The following is a 24,714-nucleotide window of genomic DNA, read 5'->3' as shown; positions in this document are numbered from 1 at the left end:
TATAAAGAAGTTCACTGTGGGCAAAGAGAAAACATTGAGGACCCTGAGAGTCAGACAATGACTTACTTTCAAAAGAACACATTCTTGGAGAAATCCAGGTGTTGAAACATAAAATATTTATTATATTGAACATCAGCCACCTGATTTTACTCTTCAAAAAAAGGAGTACAGAGCAAATTGGAGGAAAGCTTTAATTAAATCACCCTATATCTGTAGAAAACAATAAAAGCAATGTCCTGTGAACACCTGGAGCTCTGTATCATGGGATCTTCACCATTAGCTTATATTACATACTATAATATATATTGAAATTAAATTATCCAGGCAAGAATTTATGAGATAATTTCTTCTCAGCAGACACTTTTGTCTTTAAGAAAGTAAAAGAAAGAATAAGGGGATCTGTTACTTTGTACCCAATTTTAACCAATAGTAAAGAAAGAATAGAGAAGAAAATAATGGAGAAGTGGAAACAGTTAGAGCCTTAGAGAAATATGACTGTACTATGGTTTAGTTAGTAATAGCCAAGGAGGAGAATGAGTAAGTAGACGTAATTTAGACAAGCCGATTTCAGACAGTTCAGTGAAAAAATAGATACAATAATATCATAGCCTGAGATACCAAAAAGAAAGACGATTGAAGAAAATAGTAGGTTTTCAAGTGAAATTTTGACAACACAATAAAAATATTACCTCAGTAAGAAAAGTCATATTGCTAAACAACTCATGTAGTTACAGTGGGAGATCTGTGTAATAAGCTTGGATTTTAAAAGGACTTGTTCAAAAGATGGAAACAGATGCATTTAACCAACAATAAAATTTTAGAACAAACTAGTGTAGCCCATAAGAATAAAGTCAAGGAAACTGAAGCCCAGAATGAGCTGAGGTTTGACCAAAAACAGAAAGTGAAAATAACAAAATGGTGTAATACTGTCTTTGGGTATTTGAAGAGCTAACAGGTTAAAAAGGACATTAGACATTACACACACACACACACACACACACACACACACACACACACACACACAAGACGTTATATACAATGAGACATTTTACACATATAAAATGTCTAATTTCTGTTTTACCTGTATCTGTGTGTGTACTCATATACACGTACAACATTATAATATGAGACATCATATATATATATGTGTATATATGTGTATATATATATCTATATATATAAAATTTCTAACTTCTGTTTTACTTGTATCTGTGTGCATCTATACACGCACACGCAGGAGGAGAGGAAGAGCTACAGAAAAGGAGAACTGAGACTGATTGTTGGAAGAGAAGCACAATTTGGTTCATTACAAAAGGACTTTCTAGTAATCAGAGCTATCCAGAAAGAGAGTATATAAACATGAAAGAAGGGTGAATCTCATTTTTACTTAAAGCAGTTAAACATACATACCCACCCACACACACACATGCAGACACGTACATGTAGCGTTTAATATAGAAATACGTTAACTCAAGAACCTAGGTTTCCTTCATTAATTTATTTATTACACGTTTTCCATCATTTCAGGAACAAGTACCATCATTGTTTCTTGTTCCACTTGATTTATTTTTCTGTTTTGTTCAGTTGCAATTTGCATTATAAATATGTGCTATTTCAGCAACATTATGGATTAAATAGGTTTTTGTGGGCTAGCCTGGGAACCTAAGCACCATTCAGAAATTTTTTCTTGGGGAAAAATTATTCCAAGTTCCAAATTTGAACTTTTGGAACACAAAGCCTTTCTAAGTTGGTAACTTCTCATGTCTCGGCTCTTAACAGCAAGGACTTCCTGCAGCTCATTAATGGTATGTTTTTCTCCATTGTGTAGCAGTTTATGTCTTATGTAAGTGTCCTAGAAAGACTGTAGAAGAACTTATTTATGCACAGGAGAATAATACCTTAACTGATTGGCAATCAGGTTATAAACATTTATTAAATGCTCACTTAGTACAGTATGGGGCACTGTGCTACTAGGTACTGGAGATACAAAGAAGGGTATAAAATAATCCCAGCACTTGAGCTCCCAGATTATTGGGAGAAATGACATATAAACAACAATGTACTTGTTTGTACATATGGGATAAATATAGGATAAATTGAAAATAATCAATAGAGAAAAAGCAGGAGAATCAAGTGTCATTGAGAAAGACCATTCAAGACAATCACCTTTTACTAGTTTGTTTTGTAACTTTACCTATAACCCTGAGCAGCTTAGTTTTCTCATCTGCAGAATGAGGGTGTGGGATTAGATGACTCTAAGGTCTCTTTTAGCTCTGAATTTGTGATCTCGTCACCTCCAAGTTAGCTCCTCTGCGCTGTTTCCTTTCCTCAAAGCTCACACAGATCTCAAACAAGGAAGAAATTGTAGCTTATAGCTGCCCCTTCCCTTCTCTACTCCTAGAGAAATGTGTATTGTCCCGAGAGTACTACTAGTAATTGTAATTAATTGGGGAAATAACTCAATTTGCTTCTGGAATGGGGTGGAGGACCTCAGGCCCAAGTGTAGCTGAGGTCTAAAAGCCATACCCTAATTTTTAAGATTAAAAATATCATTTTAAAGGAGGAAATCGTACCGAAAATTTCAGAACCTGAAGGAATTTTTTGAGTCAGGTTATTTAGTTCCTAAACATGAAAATTGCTTAGCATTTTTGTATTTTTTTCTTTGTGTAGTATCAGCGATGCAGACTCTGGGACCGGCTACACGAAGAACATATCCATGCAGGACGAACAGTTCAGGTAAGGATGTTAAATTGTATATGCTGAATCTACAAACAATAAAAAAATAATCATTTATTTGGGGTGAGGTAGTTATAAGCATCACATAATTGTTCCATCATTCTATCATAGTTAAAAGGCATTATAAAATGTTGCCTCTATCATAAGGATGAAAATAAAGCTAATCTCTCTAAGTTGTACTCCTAATAGCCCAAACTAAGAAGTAGTTTATTTTTAGCTATTACTGCAGAGGCAAATATAAAGGATCATTTTAGGACCTTGCCTTCATTTTTTTTTTGTCACATTATTTGGATACGTATAAAAAGTTATTTAAGAAGCTAGTCCTTTGGTCAAAGTTATTTCTCACAAAGTCTGTGATTTATAAAATGGGTAATTGTATTATGTCAGTTATTGGTAAACAGAGGGCTCCGTTTGTCATAGTCATGTCTTTGTACTATTCAGAAGCTTTTATTTCTCAACAAAAGCCTGTTTAATTCATCAGTTGATCCCTATAAAGGTCTCGGTACAATTTTTATATTTTTGGTTTGATGAGATTTCCATTAGAAAACATCTAAAATAATACATATCTCTAGATGTAAATACAAATTCATAGTCTGCATTGTGGTTGTTTTTTTTTACTTCCAAAATCTTGGAAGGGACCTCTGAAGCCATCTAACCGAAACCAATCTTAAAACAGGAATTCCCTCCATAGCATCCCCAGCAAGTGATCATACAGTGTTCGCTGGAAGACACCTAGCAAGAAGGAACTCTTTTTTCCAAGGAATTCTTTTCCACTTCTGGATAGCTCTAACGTTAAGAAGTTTTCCCATCAAATTCCATTTACTCCTCCTGCTTTTGCCCCCTGAGGTCAAGGAGAATTAATTTTTTAGCTTAATTATTTTTCCCCAATCAGCAAACATTTATTCTTTCTTCCTTCACTGGGAAAAAGAAAAAGAAAAAAAAACCTTTGTAACAAATATGTATATTCAAGCAAAACCAATCCTATATTAACCATTGCCAGAATTTTGTCTCACAGAATGAATTTTTTTTATATTTTCTTTTTTTAAATCATCTAAACTTTCCCTTGCATTCCATCCCTCTCCCCTCCCAGAAAGCCATTCCTTATAACAAGTAATTTTAAAACAAAGAAAGAAAAGAAAAAAAGAGAAAAGAAATCCACAAAACCAATCAATACATTAAAAAAAAAAACTTACAGTATACTCAACATTATACACACAAGGACTCACCCCCTCTACAAAGGAGTAAAGGGAAATGTTTTATCACATCTCTTCTTTGGAGCCAGACTTATTCCTTGTAATTTTGCAGTGTGCATTTTGGATCACCTTGTAGTTCTTTTCATTTACGTTGTTGAGGCAACAAGCGTCGTGAGCAGTACTTGGCATGAGGAAAACCTGAGTATGAATCCTATCTCAGACACTTATTGGGTATGTTACCCTGGGCAAGTCACCGAATCTCTTTGTGACTCTGTTTCGTCATCTGTGAAATGGGGATAGTAACAGCACAACTTTTTGAGTTGTTGCGAGAATCAAATGGATTAACTTGTGAAGCATTTTACAAACTTTAAAGTGCCATGTGAAAGCTATTATTATTGTTGTAGGCATTGTATGTATTGTTTGTTTTCTTGATTCTGCCAGATAGAATGGATTTCATCCCTCTTCCACATGACAGCTCTTCATATACTTGAAGACAGCTAACATGTCTAAGATAATGAAGTCTTTTCTTTACTAGGCTAAGCATATATATTTTGTTTAGCTTAATCTTTCATGGCACATTCTCACCACGCCACCACAGATGTATGCAAAGACAGTAATAACCTGGATCGCTCTGTCACTCACAAGTGTTTTGCCTCCATGACTATGAATTCTTAAATTTTCTTATTTAATCATTCTACTTCTTTATTTGCCTCACAACTGCAAACCTTGTTCTTTGTCCTTCCCATGGGTTCTCATCCCTCAGGTCTTTTCCAGGCCATCACCCCTTCAGTGGATGTACACATCTTGGCCCCTTGAGGAGCCATTGTTCAACTCCACACTGTTGTCTTCTCTTGAATCCCTTATCCCCTTATCCTGTCACCAGTCTTATCTTGCCAAGTCTCACCTATTATCCACTGCCTTCATTCCTACTCATGTGCTACTGAACAAAGCTGGAAAAAAATCATCAAAAAATCATCTTTGGCTCTATTACAGATTTATTTACATAATTACAAATGGTTCCTCACTGTGGCAAGACAGTCTTTTCATACCTCCCTAATAGATTCATTATCCTTCACACCCCAGTGCCTTTTCCAAACTTTTTCATCCTTTCTCCAATCTTCTCAGCTGAAAATATTACCTTATGTTTCACTGAAAAACTTGAGGCCATTCTATAAGCCTCTTTATATCATTATTCCCTTCTCCTCCACTATCAGTTTTCTACCACTATCTCCTCCTTTATCCCTGTCTTCTATGAAGGGGTGGCCCTTCTCCTAATCCTGCTGTATAACAAGCTCATTCTGTCCCATATTTTTTTTCAGATTGCTGCCTTGATCATCCTCTCATTAATCTTTAGGCTCTTTCTGTCTACTGTTTGCTTACCTACTTCCCATAAAAATGCCTGCATCTCCTTCCTCAACAAACCTTCACTTGATCCATCCATCCCTACTAGCTATCATTCCATATCTTTTTCCTTTTGTGGCTGATTTTCTTGAAAGATTCATCTATCATCAGTGCACCCATTTCCTTTACCAAATCTAATGAGAATTTTCTTAATTTTCAACGTTCTAGACCTCGCTGTAGCCTTTGCGTCTATTGAACACCCTCTTCTTCTTGATACTTTATCTCAAGGTCTTCATAACATTACTGTCTCCTGGTTATCCTTCTACCTTTCTGAGCATTCCTCTTCAGTCTCCTTTGCTGGATCTTCATCCTCTAACTGTAAGTGCCCCCCAGCTTCTCTTTTCTTTCTCCAGCACCCTCTGTTCTTCTCTGTGTATACTACATCACTTGGTGATCTCATATGTATCCATTTGTTGTTATGTCTATACAGCTGATCCCCAGATGTACTTATCCAGCTCTACCCTCTCTCTCACTCTAGTCTCAAATATCCAATTGCTTATCTTGAACCATATGTCTTGTAGACCTCTTAAACTAAACTTATCCAAATTCCTTATCTTCCCCCAAAGTCTTCCCCTCTTCCTAGTTTCATATTACTGTCAACCACACCATCATCATGCTTTCAGTCACTCAGGCTCACACATAGGGGGTCTCACTTGACAACTCACTCTTTCACACACTCCCATATATAATCTGTTGTGAAATCCTGCCAATTTTACCTCATAACATCCATCATATACTCTCCCTTCTGTTCTCTGACACACTCTACTGGCATGGGTTCACTACCAGTAGCACCACCCTAGTGCTGCCTCTTATCATTTCATGCCTGGCAACCTTCTGGTTGGTTTCCCTGCTTTAAGTTTCTCTCTACTATAGTCCATGCTCCACTCACCTGTCAAACTGATCTTTCTAAAGTGCAAGTCTGACCTCACCTCTCCCCCACACCAGCTTAATAAACTCCAGTGTCTCCCTATCACCTCCAGGATTAAATATAAAATCCCTTTTTTGGTTTTTAAAGTTCTTCACAACCTGGCCCACTCTTAGTTTTCCATTCCCTTTATAGCCTACTCCTCATATGTACTCTGTGATACAGTGACACTAGCCTTCTTGTTGTTCCTTGCACAAAACATTTATCTCCCAACTCTAGGCATTGTCACTGGCTCTTCCCCATGCCTGGAATTCCTTTCCTCATCATCTTTATCTCCTGGCATCCCTTGCTTCCTTCAATTTCCAGCCAAAATCCCATTGTCATATCATAGGTGAGGTGCCAAGAAGGAACAGAACTCATTATATTTCCCAGCAAACTCACCCTTCTTATGAATTTCCTTATTTCTATCCAAAGCACTACTATTCTTCTCATGCCACCCAGGTTCATGACCTTGGTGGCCTTGTATTTGTTTCCCCGGTGCTTAACACAGTACCTGGCACACAGTTGGTGCTTAATAAATGCTTATTGCTTGATTGGTTGACTCTCCTCTGTGTGGAGATTATATTCTCAACATTTTTCCTAAAGTGCCTCCAAAACTGAAAACCTTACTCAAATGTGGTCTGATCAGCACTGAGTCAAGAAGCAAAACTTCTCTCACTTAGCATACATAACCTTTTTTTATTTATAGCTTAAGATCAACTTTTTTGATTATGTTGTACTATTGATTTCTATTTACCTTGAAGTCCACACAAAAAAAAACTCTAGATCTTTTATACAGAAAAAAATTATTTGTCCATACTACCCTTGCTATCTTGGATGTTTTGATACCAAAGTAGATCTCAGACTTAGTGCCCCCAAACTCAAAGAGTTAATTAGGCAGGAGCCACCCTGAACCTACTAAGCCTTCCAGCTAGCTATGAGAGAAATGATTATTAATAATCAATATCTTAGGGAGATTCAGAGCACTCCCCTTTTTCCAAATTCCTATTTTTAAAAGTTCATTTCTTGAAGGACATTACTGATAATAAGATTGAATTAACTCTCCTCATCTTGGTCAGACTGCACCTAACTTTATAAGGAATTTAATCTAGGTTGGGAAAGCCCATTGTTTTCTACACAAGCTTGGGTAGAGACAGATCATTTTGTCTAGATAGCCTAAGACTATTTACAATGGTGTCACTCTCAGCACTTCCTTGAACACCTACCATGATTGTCTTTGGTAAAATAGAGATGGCCAAATGACCATCCTTTTACTAATAACCTGCTTGTCTTATTAACAAAACTTCTCCTCCCTCCCCCAACCTTTTTAATAGTCACACCTGACAGAGATGGGGGCCAACATCTGTCTGCTGAAGTTGCACCTAGAGGGCAAATCTGCAGCTGTGTTCCCCAAACCTAACCTGAGGTTCAGAACCTGGAAAGACCAGGAGATAAGCAATCAGATTCTGCCATTGATCAGACCCCCCACAGGGCCCACTGAAAGTTTGCAGCTCTTTACCACAAGCCAGGATTCCTGTGATCAATGAAAAGCATAGCGCTGAAAAATGTAGATGCAGCAGGACCCTAAATAAGACAAGCCAGGTTTGTACAGTGCTATGAGAACCCTATCAGAAAAACCCTAACAGAGCCTGGCTCTATAACAAAATCTGTGTCTGGGGAAAAAGGCTAGTAGAATGAGTAAGTGAAAAAAGTTAAAGAGCTATTACGATGCCATGGATGCTCAACACACAAACCCAAAAGAGGAAAATAACTAAAAAATCCTCACAGAAAATCACAGCTTGACCACATGATCAGTTAGAATTCTTAAAATAAGTGAAAGTGGCATTTAAAAAAAAAAGAATTTAAAATATTATAATTAATATCAGGATACTAGAGGAATTGGAAAAGAAGTGAGAGCCTTGGAAGACTTGAAAAGAGAATTAACAGCTTAGCTCAAGGAGTACGAAAGCTTTCCTAAGTAACAAACTACTTTTAGATTAGAACAAAAGGAAGTTGATGCCTCCCTGAGACAACAAGAAATATTTTTTTTTAAGTTAAAAAATTGAAAAAATAGAGGAAAATTCAAGATATCCCATATCAAAAACAACTGATCTAGAAAACAAAGCAAGGAAAAATAAGAATTACTGATAAAAGCAGAGCCAAGATGGCTAAATCATAGGGAGTAATGTAGTGAATTCCATTCCACAGACTCCAAACAGATCTCAATAATATACCAGACTGAATCCTAATGAAGAGATCCAGAAGCAGTCACACCGAATTATCTGTCTAGCCCACCTTGGCATAGGGTGGCAGGGAGAGAGGCCTGCAGACACTGGGAGTAGGGTCCAGTCAGGAGCACATCCCTCCTGAGCACTGCTATACCCAGGGAAAGGCTGTGCATGAACAGAACAGGAGATTTTAGACCCATGAGGGGCATAGCAATGGGCACAGGTGCAAATTGGCAACTTTGTCTCCCACTACCCACTTCCAAGTCACAGATCCAGTGTATACTGAAAGGGGGACCTGTGTAGAGTAGGGGGAGTCTGAGCAGTATATGGAGAAAGGAAGAAGCTCGAAGTAAGCAATGGCAGTGTTGTGGGTCAGATCCCAGGCTCAGAGCACTGTCTCACTTTCAGCATCTAGCCCAGCCTGGCCTGAGTCCCAGATCAAAGGGGAGCCTATAGCCTGCCACTGTTAAGCAACAAACTTCCAGCTGGCTGACAGATTTCAAGTCCAACAAGTCTGCTCTTCTTAGACCTAAAGCAGATCAGGAACTTGCAGAACTCAGACCAGGAGGGCAGCACTAAGACCTTGCCATGGATCAGACCTCTTTGTGGGCACTGAAAGCTTAGGGGTCCCTGAGATACTAGAATAACACAACACTCCACACCCCAAGAAAGCAGCAACAGGCCTAGTCCAGACCTTCTCTCCAGAAATGCTGTAGAGCTCAGACCTAACATCAAATCTGAAAGAATGAGCAAGTAAAAAAAAGAATCACATCATAAAGATCCATTATGGTTGCAGGGTAGCTTGCCAAACCCAAAAGAAGAGAATGACTCCAAACATCTACTTGCTAAGCTTTATAGAAATATAAAGATAAGGCAAAAATTCAACTAGAATTCCTCAAAGAAATGAGGCAAGAGTTTAAAAAAAGAATTATTATTATTTTTTAATAAATGAAATGAGAGCACTTGAGGAAAATGGAAGAGAATTGAAAGTTATGGAAATAAGACTTGGAAATGGAATTAAGTTTGGCACAAGTGGTATAAAACCTTGTCTAAACAATTAACTCCCTAAAAATTTGAATGGACCAAACAGAAGCCAGTGACTATCAGGGTTAACAAGAAATATTAAAAACAAAGTTAACAGACTGAGAGGAAAATATAAGATATCTCATAGCAAAAACAACTGACATGTAAAACAGATCAAGGAGGGGGCAAGAAAACTCCCAGGAACATAGCCAAAATCCAGAGTTTCCAGGTTAAAAAAAAATACCATAAGCAGTCTGAAAGAAAGAATTCAAGTACTGAGGATCCAAAATCAGAAGCACACACAATTTAGTAGCCAGTTTTGTAAAGGAACAAAGAGTTTGAAATACATTATTCCAGAAGTCAAAGGATATAGGCTAATAGCCAAGAATAACTTACTCAGCAAAACTGAGTATAATGCTACAGGGAGAAATGGACCCTTAATGAAATAAGGGATTTCCAGCCAGTACTGATGAAAGATCAGAGCTGTAGAGAAACTTGGAAGGTCAAACACGAGTGAAGAGAAACATGAAAAGATAAACATGAATAAACATGATAAAGGACTTGATAAGGATTAACTGCTTACATTCCAGTGTGGGGAAATGATGCTCTATCCCCTCTGAACCCTATCATCATCAGGACTCATAGAGGGAGTGCAATTATAAAAGCCGAAGAGTGGTTCTTCTATATCTTGATGATCTTAAGAAAAGAACAGAAAGAGAGTGGAAGAAAAAGAGACTAGAGAGGGCATAGGAGAGATGGGCAAGAAGGAAAGGAAGGTTAGATGAAGTTATCTTGCATTTCAGTATACATCTGTACAAACCAGGAGGAGACAAGAAGGGGAGTGACTGGTCAAAAAGAGAAAGAACACATTCACAGTTGAGTACAGAAATAATTTTAAGAGGGAAATAGTGTAAGGGTAAAGAAGTGAGGGAGGATTAAAGAGATGTCAGGTTCAAGAAAGGATTAATCCTAAGCAGAACAAACTAAGGAGGTACAGAAATATGTAGAGCTCTTTTTCAGGTGTCAAAGAATAAGAATCTGAGGGGATGCTCATAAATTGGGGAATGAATGAATCCATTATAACATAAATGGAATGGAATATTGTTATGCTGAGCTCTTTATCAGCGTAACAACCAACCACCATTTCAGAGGACTAATGATAAAACTTGCTAGTCAACTCTTAATAGAGAGATAAAGGACTCAGAATGCAGAATGAGACAGTTTTTTTGGATATAGCCAAAGTAGAAATTTATTTTGATTGACTACTCATATTTGTAATGGGGGGAAAAGAATTATTTGACTCCCTGAAAGCTATGACCAAAAAGATATGGAGATAGGAGATAGAATGGCATGTGTGAGGAAAAGCAAGTAGATCAATCTGGGAGTATTACAAAATACAAGAAAAGGAGCAATGAATAACAGATTTGGAAAGCGTCATTTGGGGCCAAGTTGTGAGGGACTTTAGAAAACAAACAAATTCATATCTGATCCTAAAGGTATTGGAGTTTATTGAGTAAGAGAGTCACTTGCTCACACCTGGGCTTAAGGAATATGTATTTAGCGCTTGTGTGGAGGATGGATTGGAACTGGGAGACTGAAGACTGGTAGACCAGTTAGATGGGTATTGTAGTATTAAGGTAAAAGATGATGGGCCTAAACTAGAGTGATTCTCCTCCTTTGTTCCTGACTGCTCCTTCTTATTCTCATGTCCTGAATCATCATCCATATTATGCACCCTAACTATGAGATGACACTGTCCTGGATCTCCTTTTTCTCTCTGTACTATCTCATGATGACCTCATAATCTCCTGTGAGTTAAATTATAATCTATGGAGATGACTCCCAGGCTTATATATCCAGCCTCAGTATTTCTGAATGCTAGTAACGAAGAACAAGCACAAGTCTTGCATCACCCAGCCAATGGGACATCCTGTAAAAGGATGTTAGAAACTCTGATTGTTCTTCATAGTGTACAAAAAGATATACTAGTAGTCTCTAAGTAAGTTTTATAGTGCAGTGAGAAACAGCATTCTGGGACACTTCAAAATGTTTCTATACAGCTAATATGAATAAAAACTTGTCATCTTAGATTTTGTGAATGAGACTTATAACTTTAAGTTTATATTACTAATTATCAATACTCTGAATATCAAATACATAGTTGATATATAATACTTGTTAAATAAATGTTGGAAAAGTGACAGTATCAAACTTCCTTTCCTTTGATATTTGTTCCTTATTTTTGTGTTTGAACTAATGATTATTTGCATTATGTATTCTGCTATTTGATACTTAAAAAGCAAGTGAAAGTGTTATGCTGGTATTAGTGCACTAGAATAAGTATTTTACTGTGATACAAGTAAAACATTGTCTGGATCTTTGTTTTAATTAAATACTTATGACTCTGGAACTCTCACCAATAAATTACATGATATCTAAAATATGTTTGCTCTAAACTGCTTAAATATTTACTGACAGACTTGCGTTCTGTTTGTCTGCAAAAACAAATGATTAATTATTGTGATACCAAATGTTCTCTGCAGCACACTTTGCTCTCAAAATTATGTGTTTTAAAAGTACATTAGGAATCCATAAGTCAATATTGACCTAAGGCATCCATTGCAGGTTTTAGACAAATATATGCACAGCCACTCTACATTTAATCCCTAGGTACATAATTAGCTATTTTCCAGAAATTTCAATTAACACAGAATAATTACTTTTTGATGATTATAGAAATATAATCAAGTATAGATATGTGTAAATTATCTTTCATTCTTTATAAGTTAAATGAAATTTAAGAAAACTTATAACACTTTAGCACTGTTAAAATGATCCTGACATTTGTCATCTATATAAGAAAATTTTTTTTTTTTTAAACCCTGTGGTGATGGCTAATAGGAGAATTTATTGAAATCTGTTTTTAATGTAGACTGGCATTACAGAAGCCTTCCCTAGTCCTGCTTAATATTAGTGCCTTCTGCCTGAGATTACCTCCAGTTTTATTCTGTATATATCCTGTTTATACATAGTTGTTTTCATGTTGTCTCCCCTATTAGGTTATAAAATCCTTGAGGAAAGCGACTTTTTTGGGGGACTGTTTTCACCTTTCTTTGGATTCCCAGTGCTTGACACAGTACCTAGCACATAGAAGGCATTTAATAAATGCCTTATATCTAATAAATTTATTAAGAAATTAGGACCTCCTAAATTTCAACTAATGTTGTCTTGAAGACATTGTTTTTGTAGCACTTGCAGATCATAGCTTCTCACTAACTTCCTTCTTACCCAGTTAGGGTAAGATATTAAGATAATGGCAAGTGATTATATAAATTAGAAACATTTTTAATTTTTAGGTACCTTCATTCATTTAGCCATTGAATACCTACCCTTTAACTGGCACCATCTTCATATAGGGACTGTATAAATCTTGATATAAAGATATAATTCCGATAGTTCTGGAGCATCTATAGACTAAGCCTTATTTTCTCTGGAGAGAACTTTATCCTGCATTTCCAGGAACTATGTTTCTTTTTCTTTTTTTTCTTTTAATTTAAAAAACAATTTCAAGTAACAAGTATTTTTAAATATTAATTTGTCCCTCTCAATCCCTCCTCCCCCACCTTAAACAAATTAAATTTAAAGACGAATTCCTCAGTACCTATCCACATAACCCAGCAAAACAAATCCCCACATTAGCCATATTTGAATATTTTATATATATATATATATGTGTGTATGTATATATATATACATATTTCTGTTTTTTAGGTTCATCACCTTTAAGAGTCAGGAGGCGAGTTCTCTGTTTCATCAACCAGTCAACACTTATTAAACACTGCTATGTGCCACATACAGTGCTAAGTGCTAGGGACACAAAGAGGCAAATAACAGTCCCTGACTTCAGGAATTTTACAATCTGGTGGACTCCTAGTTTATCCCAGTTTATTTGATCAAAGTTCTAAAGTCACTAAAAGTTGTTTTTCTTTATAATGTTGTAATCATTGTATAAATTGTTGTAGTTCTGCTAGTTTCATCCTGTATAAGTTCATAAAGATCTTAATTTTCTCTGAAATTGTCTATCTCATCATTTCTTATGGCACAATAATTTTCCGTTACATTCATATAACACAGTTTGTTAGACAGTCCCCAGTAGGAGGATACCCTCTCAGTTTCCTAATTTTGTCTACTTTGAAAAAAGCTGCTATAAATAGTTTTGTACGTATATATTCTTTTCCTCTTTTTTTGTTTCTTTGATGAGTATAGGCCTACAAGAAACTATGTCTTTAAATGTATGCTTTCATCCTTCCTCCAGAGGGTAGCTCTACAGGACCATCTAGTAGGTGTTTTGGAAACTTGTAAAGGGGGTCTATTTGGCTTTCCTTCACAGTGAGTGTTCATTAAATGTCCAATGTGTACATAATACTATTACTCTAGGTGCGGGCCAAGATAAGTAGTTTGGTTAAGCTATGTTTCTTGTAGACTTTAGAATGCACTAAGCAGAAATCACGGGTATTTTTTTCAATTATAAGCATTTCTACATGAGAAATGTATAAGAAAGGTGTAAGCACAATACTTTTATGAGATCCAAAGATAGAAAGATCATTATTATTTGAGGGAATTATGAAAGTTTTCATACGAGAAGTATTTCATTTGGGCTGTAAAGGATGGATAAAAACTCAGCAGTGTGGAAGAGAACAGGGAATTCTCAGTATAGGGAACAGTGAGAAAAAGCATGAAAACAAAATTTGAGCTTATGTATGGGGCGTGGTTAATAGTCAGATTTGGCTGGAGCAGCGGTGTCACACACACCTTGGCCTATGGCCTGAAACAGACTAAAATGGAATTAGGGGTATTTAACAAAATAAAAATACAGGAGAACATAAATAATAATCCAAATGTTCTTATTTTATGAAAAACCAAAAAATACAATAAAACTACATGAAATATGTGTACTGGCAGGGATTCTTATGAATGCTTACCAACCCTATTTCTTTTTGAGTTTGACACTACTGGGCTAGAAAATATGATGAGCAGGGTCAAATTATGGAGGGAATTGAGTAACTCATTAAGGATTCTGAACTTTATTTAGTAAGTAATAGAGAGCTATTGAAGGGCTGAAATGACCAGAACCATGTACATTTCTTCAGTACTTCAAAGCTCTGTAATTTTTTTGCACTTATTCCCTTTCGTGAATAGCTCTCTCTGAAATTTTGCATATGGTCTTCAAGAGTTTTGGTTGCTTAAAAATGCATCACCCTTTATTCTATGCGAGCAATAAACCTCTTCAAATTGTACTAGGCTAAACTTTGAGCAGTGGACATGAAGTCCATCACTTGGCCCATGCTTAAAACCTTTCTAACTTAATAGGATCTGTCAAAGCTTGCGTATCTCTAGCATAGCTTTCAAAAACCCAAGGTCACCTCCACACCATGATAAGGCATCAAAGCCTTACTAGCTAAAGGAGTCTGGCTAAGTTTTGGTCCCATGATTTTATTTGCTATTAAATATAATGGATAAAGAAAATTAATCTGTCCGGTGTATGGAAAGATGTATTAAAGAGGAAGAGAGAGGAGATATGAAAGGGAAAGAATGTGTTCCTCTTAACGAAAATGGGGCACTTGGGAAAGAGAGCTAGTTTTGGACAGAAAAAATGAGTTCATCTTTGAACCTTCATGATTAACTCTCAGTTGACCAGATTTAACATGGTTTGGGCTCCTAATTCCTACCTTCATTTGCTTTAAATAGACTTGATGATATATTATCCCTTTCTCCCCATAATTGCACTCTTCTCTCACTATTTTGCCATTCTTCATTGAATCTTTTGGGAATCCTAGAAGATTAGACTAATCCTGTGTCCCCCAGACCTTCCTTTGGGTTCTATTCCTTTTCTATTTACTCATTTTTTATATTGTACTGCTGCTGCTTAATGGGTATTGGTTCACTCCAAAGTTGTGAAATAAGTATATGTACTACTACTGGAAAAGATTCATTCATCATTTCTCTCTCTGAAATGACACATGAAAAATCCTTAGAGTTTGGAGGGTTTGATTTGCTGACCTTTAAACCGTTTGAGTCATGTATATGACAGTGTAGTGTGCTTTCCTGGTCATACTTGGGTATTTGTTTTGGCAGTTCTCTAGATATTGTCTAAGTTTTTTTTTAAAGTGGAATGAACTGAGTTAGGAGGTTATAGGCTGCCTGTCACTGGAGGTCTTCCGGCAAAAAACATGAAAACTTGAAGGAAGTTTTGTTTTGGGGTCTGGGTTCAAATAGATGACCACTGAAGTCCTTCCAACTCTGAGATTGTATGATTTTATAAAAACATCTCCAAATCTGGCTAGATTATCTTTAAGACAATATCTAGAGAATTGCCAAAACAAACTTTGGTTAAAGCTATTAGGAGTTTTTTTTTTTCTTGTATCAAAACTAAATTTGTCTCTGCATCTTGCACCCATTGCTCCTAGTGATAAACAAGACTAAATCTAAGGCTTCTCTGCATGAGAGCCCTTCAGATATTTAAAGGTATTGTCCTCACCGAGCCTTCTCTTTTCAGGGCCAAAAAAGCCCCATTCATTCAATTGTTCTTTATATGATATGAATTCAAAGGATTTGACCATCTTAGTTGCCATCCTGCTTATTAGTATCCTTTCTAAATGTGATGTCCAAACCTGAAATAGTCCAGATGTTGCCTGACCAGGGCAGAATATAAAGATATCATCTCTTTATTCCTGGAAGCTGTGCCTCTCAACATAGCCCAAGATTGCATTAACTTTTGGGGCAGCCATATCATCCTGTTGATTTATATTCAGTTCACAATCCACTAAACCTCTCCAGGTCTTTTTCAGACAAACTGCAATCTAACCATGGCTACCCCGCTCCTATCTTGTACTTAGGAAGTTTTTTTTTTTTAATCCAAATATAAGATTTCACATTTATCCCAGTGAAAACCCCACCTTTGACAAGAAGCCTTTCCTGATCCCCTTTACCCTAGTGCCATCTCTCTGTTGATTATCTCCAGTCTGTCCTATATATATTTGCATATAGTTGTTTTTATGTTGTCTTCCCCATTACATTGTGGGACTTTAAGAGCAGTGACTGTTTTTGCCTTTTATTCCCAGTGCTTAAGACAGGGCTGGTACATACTAGGTATTTAATACATGCTTACTGACTGACTTTCTTCCTACCCTCTTAATCTTAAACAAGTTGCCTCTCTGGGTTTCAGTTTTCTCATCTGTAAAATGAGAGGGTTAGATTCAGTGAATTCCAAGGTCCCTTCTAGGCTCAAAATCCTCTAAGCTTATAATTCCATAAAGTTCAGTTATTCCATGTCATAGCCTTTCTCTACCTATGTCTCAGGATTATTGTGAGAAAAGTTCTTTGCAATCTTTAAAGAGCCATATCAATGTGGGTTGTTAACTTGTTATATTTTTATATTCATTTCTGGCATCCATACCATATTGAAGGGTGAGAGAATTTAGAGGGCCTTTGGAGAACTAAAGAGGCAGACTTAGAAAGTATACCCTGTGGTAAAAGGTGCTCAGCAACAAACATTGAACTGAGAGTTAAGAGAGCATAGTTCTAGTCTTGGCTCTGCAATTGACTGGTCTTGTGGCTTGGGGTAAATCACTTCAATCAGTAAATCAGTTCACAAGCATTTATTAAAACTAACTATATGCCAGACACTGTGCTAAATTCTGAGAAGGAAAGGGAAAAAGAAGGAAACAAGTATTTATTAAACACATCCTGTGTGCCAAGCATTGTGCTAAATGTTTTATAAATGTTATCTCTGAGATTACAGAGAAAGGGAGAAACAGTGCCTGCCCTTAAGGAGTTCGCATTCTAATGGGGAAGACAATATGTAAACAATTCTGTTCATATAAAATATAGAGGAGTAGATGGAAGATAATCTCAAAGAAGTCCCTAATAATAGGTGGGACCAGAAAGGGCCACCTGAAGTGGAATTTGAGCTGAATCTTGAATCCAAGTGAATGAAAGGCGCAGAGTTGAGAGATGGAGTGTGTTGTGCTAGGAACATCAATAAACTTGATATTGCTTAATTGTAGAGAACAGGGAGAAATATAAAGTGTATGAAGATAGAAAGATAAGGAGGCAGATGGTCAAAGGTGGTTTTAAGTTCCCAAGGATTTTGTATTTGATCCTAGAAAATAGTAGGGAGCCACTGGAGTTTATGGATGAAGGGTAGGAGGTCTGGAAGGAGTGAAACATGGGCAGACCTGTGCTTTAGAAAAATCTCTTTGGAAGCTGAATGAAGAATGGACTGGAATGGGGGAGACTTGAAACCATGGAGACTAATCAGAAAGCTACTGCAGTAGTCCATGCCTGAAGTGATGAGAGTAGTCTATACCAGGATAAGTAGAGGGAAGAAAATATGTATAGAAGGTATTGTGAAGATAAAATCAACAAAACCAGGCAACAGATTGGATCTACGGAGTGCATTTGAAAATGAAGTCAGGGATGACATAAAGGTTGTAAGCCCGGGGGACTGGGAAGATGGTGGTGCCATTAATAATAATAGGGAGGATGGGAAGGGGGAGAAAGTTTGAGGATGAAAGGTGAGTTCTTTTTTGGACATGTTGAGTTGGAGATAAACAGAAGGCAGTAGGTGATATGGGCCTGGCTCTCAGGAGAGAAGATAGAATTCGATAATATAGATTTGGTAATTGTTTGCATAAAGATGGTAATTGAATTCGTGGGATCTGATGAGACTGCCAAGCTAGGTAGTAGAGGAGGAAGAGAACAGGAAGCAGGATAGAACTTTTAGGGGATAGACACCTTTGATTAGTGAGTGTGACCTGGATAAAGATGTAGCAACAGATTGAGGAGGAGCAATCAAATAAGTAGGAGGAAAATCAGAAAAAAAGCAGTGTTATCAAAACCTGGAGAGGACCAGGTATCCAGAAAAGAGTTGTTAGCAGTGTCAGATCTGTAGAGGGGTCAAGAAGGATGACCATTGAAAAAAGGTTATTAGATTTTGCAGTTACAACATGATTGTTGACCTTGGAAAGACGTTTTCATTCTCTTTGGACATCAGTTTCCCCCTTTGTAAAATGACGAAGTTGGTTAAAAGGCAGCATAGCATAGTAGAAAGACCATTGGCTCTGGAGTCAGAAGACCTGGGTTCAAATCCCACCTCTCAGGCTTATTATTTCCAATAAGATATTTCACATTATCTTCCATTTTTCGAATCTTCACGCTATGTTCTGTGATATCTGTCTTTCTCATAAAGTCCTTAGCGTCCATCTGTACCATTCCAGTGTTGAAAGATCTATTTTCTTCAGTGAGCTTTTGAATCTCCTTTTCCATTTGGCTAATTCTGTTTTTGAAAGCATTCTTCTCCTCATTGGCCTTTTGAACCTCTTTTGCCAAATGAGTTAGGCTAGTTTTCAAGGTGTTAATTTCTTCAACATTTTTTTGGTTCTCCTTTAGCAGGGAGCTGATCTGCTTTTCATGCTTCTCATCCCTCTCATTTCTCTTCCCAGTTTTTCCTCCACCTCTCTAACTTGATTTTCAAAATTCTTTTTGAGCTCTTCCATGGCCTGAGCCCATTGGGTGGGCTGGGACACAGAAGCCTTGATTTCTGTGTCTTTGCCTGATGGTAAGCATTGTTCTTCCTCGTCAGAAAGGAAGGGAGGAAGTGTCTTTTCTCCGAGAAAGTACCCTTCAATAGTTTTATTTCTTTTCCCTTTTCTTGGCATTCTCCCCAGCCAGTGGCTTGACCTCTGAATATTCTCCTCACACCCACCTCACCTCCTGGTCCTCCCAGCCAGCGTTTGGGGACTGAGATTCAAATGCTGCTTCCCGCCTTAGGGCTTTTGGCGGGGGCAGGGCTGCTATTCAGTGTGAGAATTAAGTTCTGATGGTCAGGTTGGGGCAGGGCCGCCTCTCAGGCACCGTTCCCTCGGGGGGTTTATGCACAGACCTTCCACAATGGATCCAGGCTCCCGCCCGCTTGGGGAGCCCCTGTCTACAGCCGCCTCTCAGCTTCTATCTCCCGGGGGGGCCCGAGCCATGGGGGCACCCCACTCCCCTCTCGACCCGCCAAAGAGACTCTCTCACCGACCGTCCTCACCTGTGGGTGGGGGAGCTTGTGCCGCCACTGGAGATCCCGTCTCTGAAGCCTGCTCGGATCTGTACCTCTCGGAGCTGAGGCCGCTGCAGGTCTGGGCTGGGCTCCGCGTCTGCAGCGCGACGGACCTTTTGCGAGAGGTTTGCAGTTCCCTCTGTGGGTGGAGGGACCCGCGTGGCCGCAGGAGATCCCGTCCCCTTAGCCCACTCGGATCTTTTCCTCACGGTGTCGCGGCTGCTGCAGGGCTGCACTCAGCTCCCAGTCCCGGTGCCCAGTCCGCAGTGCGAAGGACCCCCCGCGAGAGGTTTGCAGGTCTCTCTGGAACAGAAATCTCCCTCGCTCCAATATTCCGTGGCCTCTGGGTACAGAATTTGCCATAAGTTACTCCCCTCTAGCCATTCTGTGGGTTGTGGGTTCGGAGCTATGTGTATGTGCGTCTTTCTACTCCGCCATCTTGGCTCCGCCCACCCTCTCCCTATTAAACTCCCTTGGCCTCAGTTTCCACATATCTAAAATAAGGAGATTAGACTAGGTGGCCTCTGAAGTTTCTAGGGTCTTTTCAACAAGTTTAATAGTCTTATGAATTTCCACCCTGAGGTAGGAGAAGCAGAATTATGGCCTAATATTAGTTAGTAAGAAGATTTTATTTAGAGTAGGATAAGGTTATTTTCTGTGTCTGTTAATTATATAGTAAAAGATGAACTTAAGCTGCAAGAATTTATTTACTTTGAGCCATGTTAGCTAGTAAAATAGATTTCTCGTAAGATTATTAAAGTTCCTTCTATAGAGTGGTTTAAATGTGGTCCATCTTTCTTGAGGATAGGAAGATGTATAGGCTTATCCATTCCTATAATTATTCAAAATAATTTTATCTGTTTCTTAAATTGCCCTTTTTGCACACTGAGAAAACTTGTAACATTCCTAAAGCTTTAAATACTATTAAGCACCTACAATGGACAAGATACTATATAGAAAATGTAACGAGTGCTAAACATTTGGTAGAGAAACACAAGGCAGGATCTGATTTATAAAAATTTTTGTTTACCTTCAAAAGCAAGAATTGTCTTTGTTTTTAAAAGGATACCATTATGTGACCTATTTATAAGTGGATAGGCAATTTTCTTTACCTTAAGATTAGGTCTTTGAAGGCTAGAAGAATGTCTCATGATTTGGTAGAAGGAGTTGAAAGTTTTAGATTCTATTCTTGTGTGTGTTGAAGAAGTCTCATAACCTCTTTGTGACTCATTTGCTGCATCTGAAAAAATTGACCCAAATAGTACTGGAGTATTGTGAAAGCTAAGTAATGTATGTAATGCCACCTAAAATTCACTGATGAAAAACATAATGTCAACAACCACTGTACTTTTTGCTTTCTGTAGAACTATCTATAAATCCTTACAGACTGATTATTCTATAAGGAAACAACATCTTCATGGTCTTGCAGCTAGTTGTGAAGTATAGAGAATATAAGCTCCTGCTTTAAGAAAGCATTTGATGCAATATGGATGATTGCCACCTTGCACTGGCTCTCTTCAGACAAAGTATATCTCGCCATTGCATTACAATAATCTTGAAGATTATATAATAGAAATGACAGCAGAAGTACTTTTGTTCAGGGATCTCCTGAGTTTTAACCCTAAGTGAGGTATTTGCCAGAAGTGTCAGTGAGTGTTGTGATGGATCTGGTGTAACATCCAAAACAAAGACTCCCTATTGATAACAAAATTCTCTAAATATTTCTGTTTTCAGAGGATATTATACAATATTTTTCTTTTTCTTTCTTTTCATAATATTGCTTTTTAAAAGAATTTTGAGTTCCAAATTCCCTTCCTCCCTCCTGCCATGCCCCCACCCATTGAGAAGACAATTATACATGTGAAATCATGCGAAATATATTTCCATATTAACCATATTGCAGAATAAAACTCCCAAAAGCAAGAAAATTAATGAAAGTGAAAAAATTATGATTCATTTTGCATTCAGAGTACATCAGTGCTCTTTCTGCAGGTGGATAGCATTTTTCATCCTAAGTCCTTTGAAATTGTCTTGATCAGAGTAAGCTAAGCCTTTCACAGTTGATCATCCTTATCATATAGTGTTACTGTGTACAGTGTTCTGTTTTCTACTCATTTCACTTTGTATCAGTGCAGATAGATCTTCCCAGATTTTTCTGAAACTATCCTGCTCATCATTTCTTGTAGCACAATAATATTCCATTACAATCTTATACCACAATTTGTTCAGCCATTTCCCAATTGAGGGGCATTCCCTCAGTTTCCAATTCTTTACCACCACAAAAGAACTACTCTAAATATTTTTGTTACACATAGGTCCTTTTCCCTTTGATACCTTTGGGATATAGATCTTTTGGGATACAATAGTGGTATTGCTGGGTCAAAGGGTATGCACAATTTTATAGACCTTTGTTTCCAAATTGTTCTCCAGAATGTTTGGATCAGTTCACAATGCTACCAAAAGTGTGCATTAGAGTCCCAGTTTTTCTTGATCCCTCTAGTTGTCATTTTCCTTTTTTGTCATGTTATTGAATCTGATAGGTGTGAAGTCAGAGTGGTTTTCATTTAAATTCTCATAGTGATTTAGAACATTTCTTCATGTGACTATTGATAGCTTTGATTTCTTCTTCTGAAAACTGCCTATTCATATACTTTGACCATTAATCAACTGGGGAATTACTTGTATTTTTATAAATTTGGCTTAGTGCCCTATATATTTAAGAAATGGATCAGAGAAACTTCCTATGAAAAGTTTTTTTCCCAGTTTCCTGGGAAACTTTATTATTATCCCAGTTTCCTGTTTTTCTGCTAATTTTGGCTGCATTGATTTGATTTGTGCAAAAATTTTTTAATTTCATGTAATCTAGCACTGCAAGGTCACCTTGCTTCATGTTTTTGATTCCCTTGATATTTTTGACCTTTTGTTCTTCTTAGATGCATTTTGTTGTTATTTTTTCTAACTTTATAAAAGATATCAAGATATTTGGTAGTTTGATTGGCGTGGCACTGAATAAGTAAATTAATTTAGATAGAATTGCCATTAGTACTTTTCCAGTTTTTAAATGTCTGTGTGAAAAGTGTTTTGTAATTGCTTTCATATAGTTCCTTAGCAACTTGTCTTAGCAGGTTGTCTGCCAAGTTATTTTATAACATTTGAAGTTATTTTCAATGAAATTTCTCTTTCTATCTTTTTCTGCTGGGTTTTCTTGGTAATATATAGACATGCTGGTGATTTAAGTGGGTTTATTGTATCCTGCAACATTGCTAACATTGTTAATTGTTTCAACTGGTTTTTTAGCTGATTCTCTAGGGTTTTCTAAGTATATCAGCATATCATCTACAAAGAGTGACAGTTTTATTTCTTCATTGACTATTCTTATTCCTTCAATTTCTTTTTCTTGTTTTATTGCTATAGATAACATTTCTAACATAATATTGAATAATATTGGTGTAATGGACATTCTTGCTTCACACTTGATCTTACTGGGAAAACTTCTAGTTTATCCCCATTACAGATTATGCTTAGTGGTTTTAGATAGATACTACCTATAATTTTAAGGAAAGCTCCATTTATTCCTATACTTCCTAGTGTTTTTAACAGGAATGTATGTTTTATTTTGTCAAAAAGCTTTCTTACATCTATTGAGATAGTCATAAGATTTTTGTTGTTTTAGTTATTGATATAGTCAGTTAGTCTTGTAGTTTTCTTAGTATTGAACCAACCCTGCATTCCTGGTGTAAATCCTACCTAGTCATAATGTATGATCTTTGTGATATATTGCTCTTAATATTAGTTAGTATTGTTGTTAGCAACTCCTTATTAGTATTTTATGGAAAATTTTTACATCGATATTCATTAGAGAAATTGGTCTATAGTTTTCTTTCTCTATTTTTGCTTTTCCTGGTTTAGGTATCAATGCCATATTTGTGTTGTAAAAGGAATCTAGTAGGATTCCTTTAAGTATTTTTTTCAAGTAGTATACATAATATTGGAATTAATTTCTATTTGTGGGGATTTTTTTCTTAGGGACCTCATTTATGGTTTGTTCAATTTCTTTTCCTGAGATAGGATAATTTAAGTATTCTATTTCCTTTTCTGTTAATCTGGGCTACACATGTATACAACTGTGTATGTGTGTGTGTATATATGTATATGTATATATATACATATACATACACATATACATATATGCACATATGTACATATATATATTTGTATATAAGTATGTATGTATGTATATATTCTTCCCTCTTTGAACCAGTTCATATGAGGGTAGGGTTCTAATGTTGTCCACTTCACTCTGCCCCATTTGTCTACATTGCAAAAACTTTTCCCTGCACACCTCTTTTGTGTGAGATAATTTTCTTTATTCTTCCTGTCCCTTTCCCCTTTATCCCTATATTCCTCTTTCTCAGCATTCCATTTTTCTTTTGAGATCATCCCAACATAACAAACTCATACCCATGTCCCCTTGGAAAGATGTAACTGCCCTAATGATAATAAAGTTCTTAAGAGTTACTTGTATCATTTTCCCATATAGGAATGTAAACAGTTTAACTGTTGACTCCCTTATGATTTCTCTTCGCATTTTTTTTTTATGCTTCTCTTGAATCTTGTGTTTGAGTCAGATTTTCTATTCATATCTGATTCTTTTCATCAGGATCACTTGAAAGTCCTCTATTTCATTAAATATTCATTTTTTCCCTTGAAAGATTATACTCAGTTTTGCTAGTAGATTATTATTAGTTGTAATGCTAGCTTCTTTGCCTTCTGGAATGTCATATTCCAAACCTTCCACTCCTTTCATGTAGTAGCTGCTAAATCTTGTGTATTCCTGAGTAGCTCCATGGCATTTGAATGGCTTCTTTCTGTGCTGCTTGAACTATTTTCTCTTTGACCTGGGAACTCTAGAATTTGGGTATAATATTCTTGGAAGTTTTCATTTTGAGATCTCTTTTAGTAGGTGCTTAGTGGATTCCTTCAACTTCTATCTTACCCTCTTGTTCCAGGATAGCAGGGCAGTTTTCCTTTATAATTTCTTGAAATATGATATCTAGGCTCTTTCTCTGATCACAGCTTTCAAGTATTCTTATCTTCTCTCTCCTCCATTGATTTTCCAGTTCA

General features: G+C 36.9%; 1 protein-coding gene across 7 annotated transcripts in view; it reads left to right on the top strand.

The window, feature by feature from the left end:
* STX17 (syntaxin 17) overlaps window positions 1-24,714 on the top strand; it is a 72,681-nt gene that overhangs the window by 9,472 nt on the left and 38,495 nt on the right. For all 7 annotated transcript variants that reach the window (XM_072604632.1, XM_072604600.1, XM_072604617.1 and 4 more), the window contains exon 3: window positions 2,671-2,736. In XM_072604632.1, the coding sequence (XP_072460733.1) occupies window positions 2,671-2,736 (66 nt within the window). The remainder of the gene's footprint in view (window positions 1-2,670; window positions 2,737-24,714) is intronic.

This window comes from Notamacropus eugenii, chromosome 1, assembly GCF_028372415.1.
Source record: "Notamacropus eugenii isolate mMacEug1 chromosome 1, mMacEug1.pri_v2, whole genome shotgun sequence".
NCBI lineage: Eukaryota > Metazoa > Chordata > Mammalia > Diprotodontia > Macropodidae > Notamacropus > Notamacropus eugenii.
Note: the sequence above shows the minus strand (reverse complement) of the source record. Positions and strands in the feature narration are given on the sequence as shown.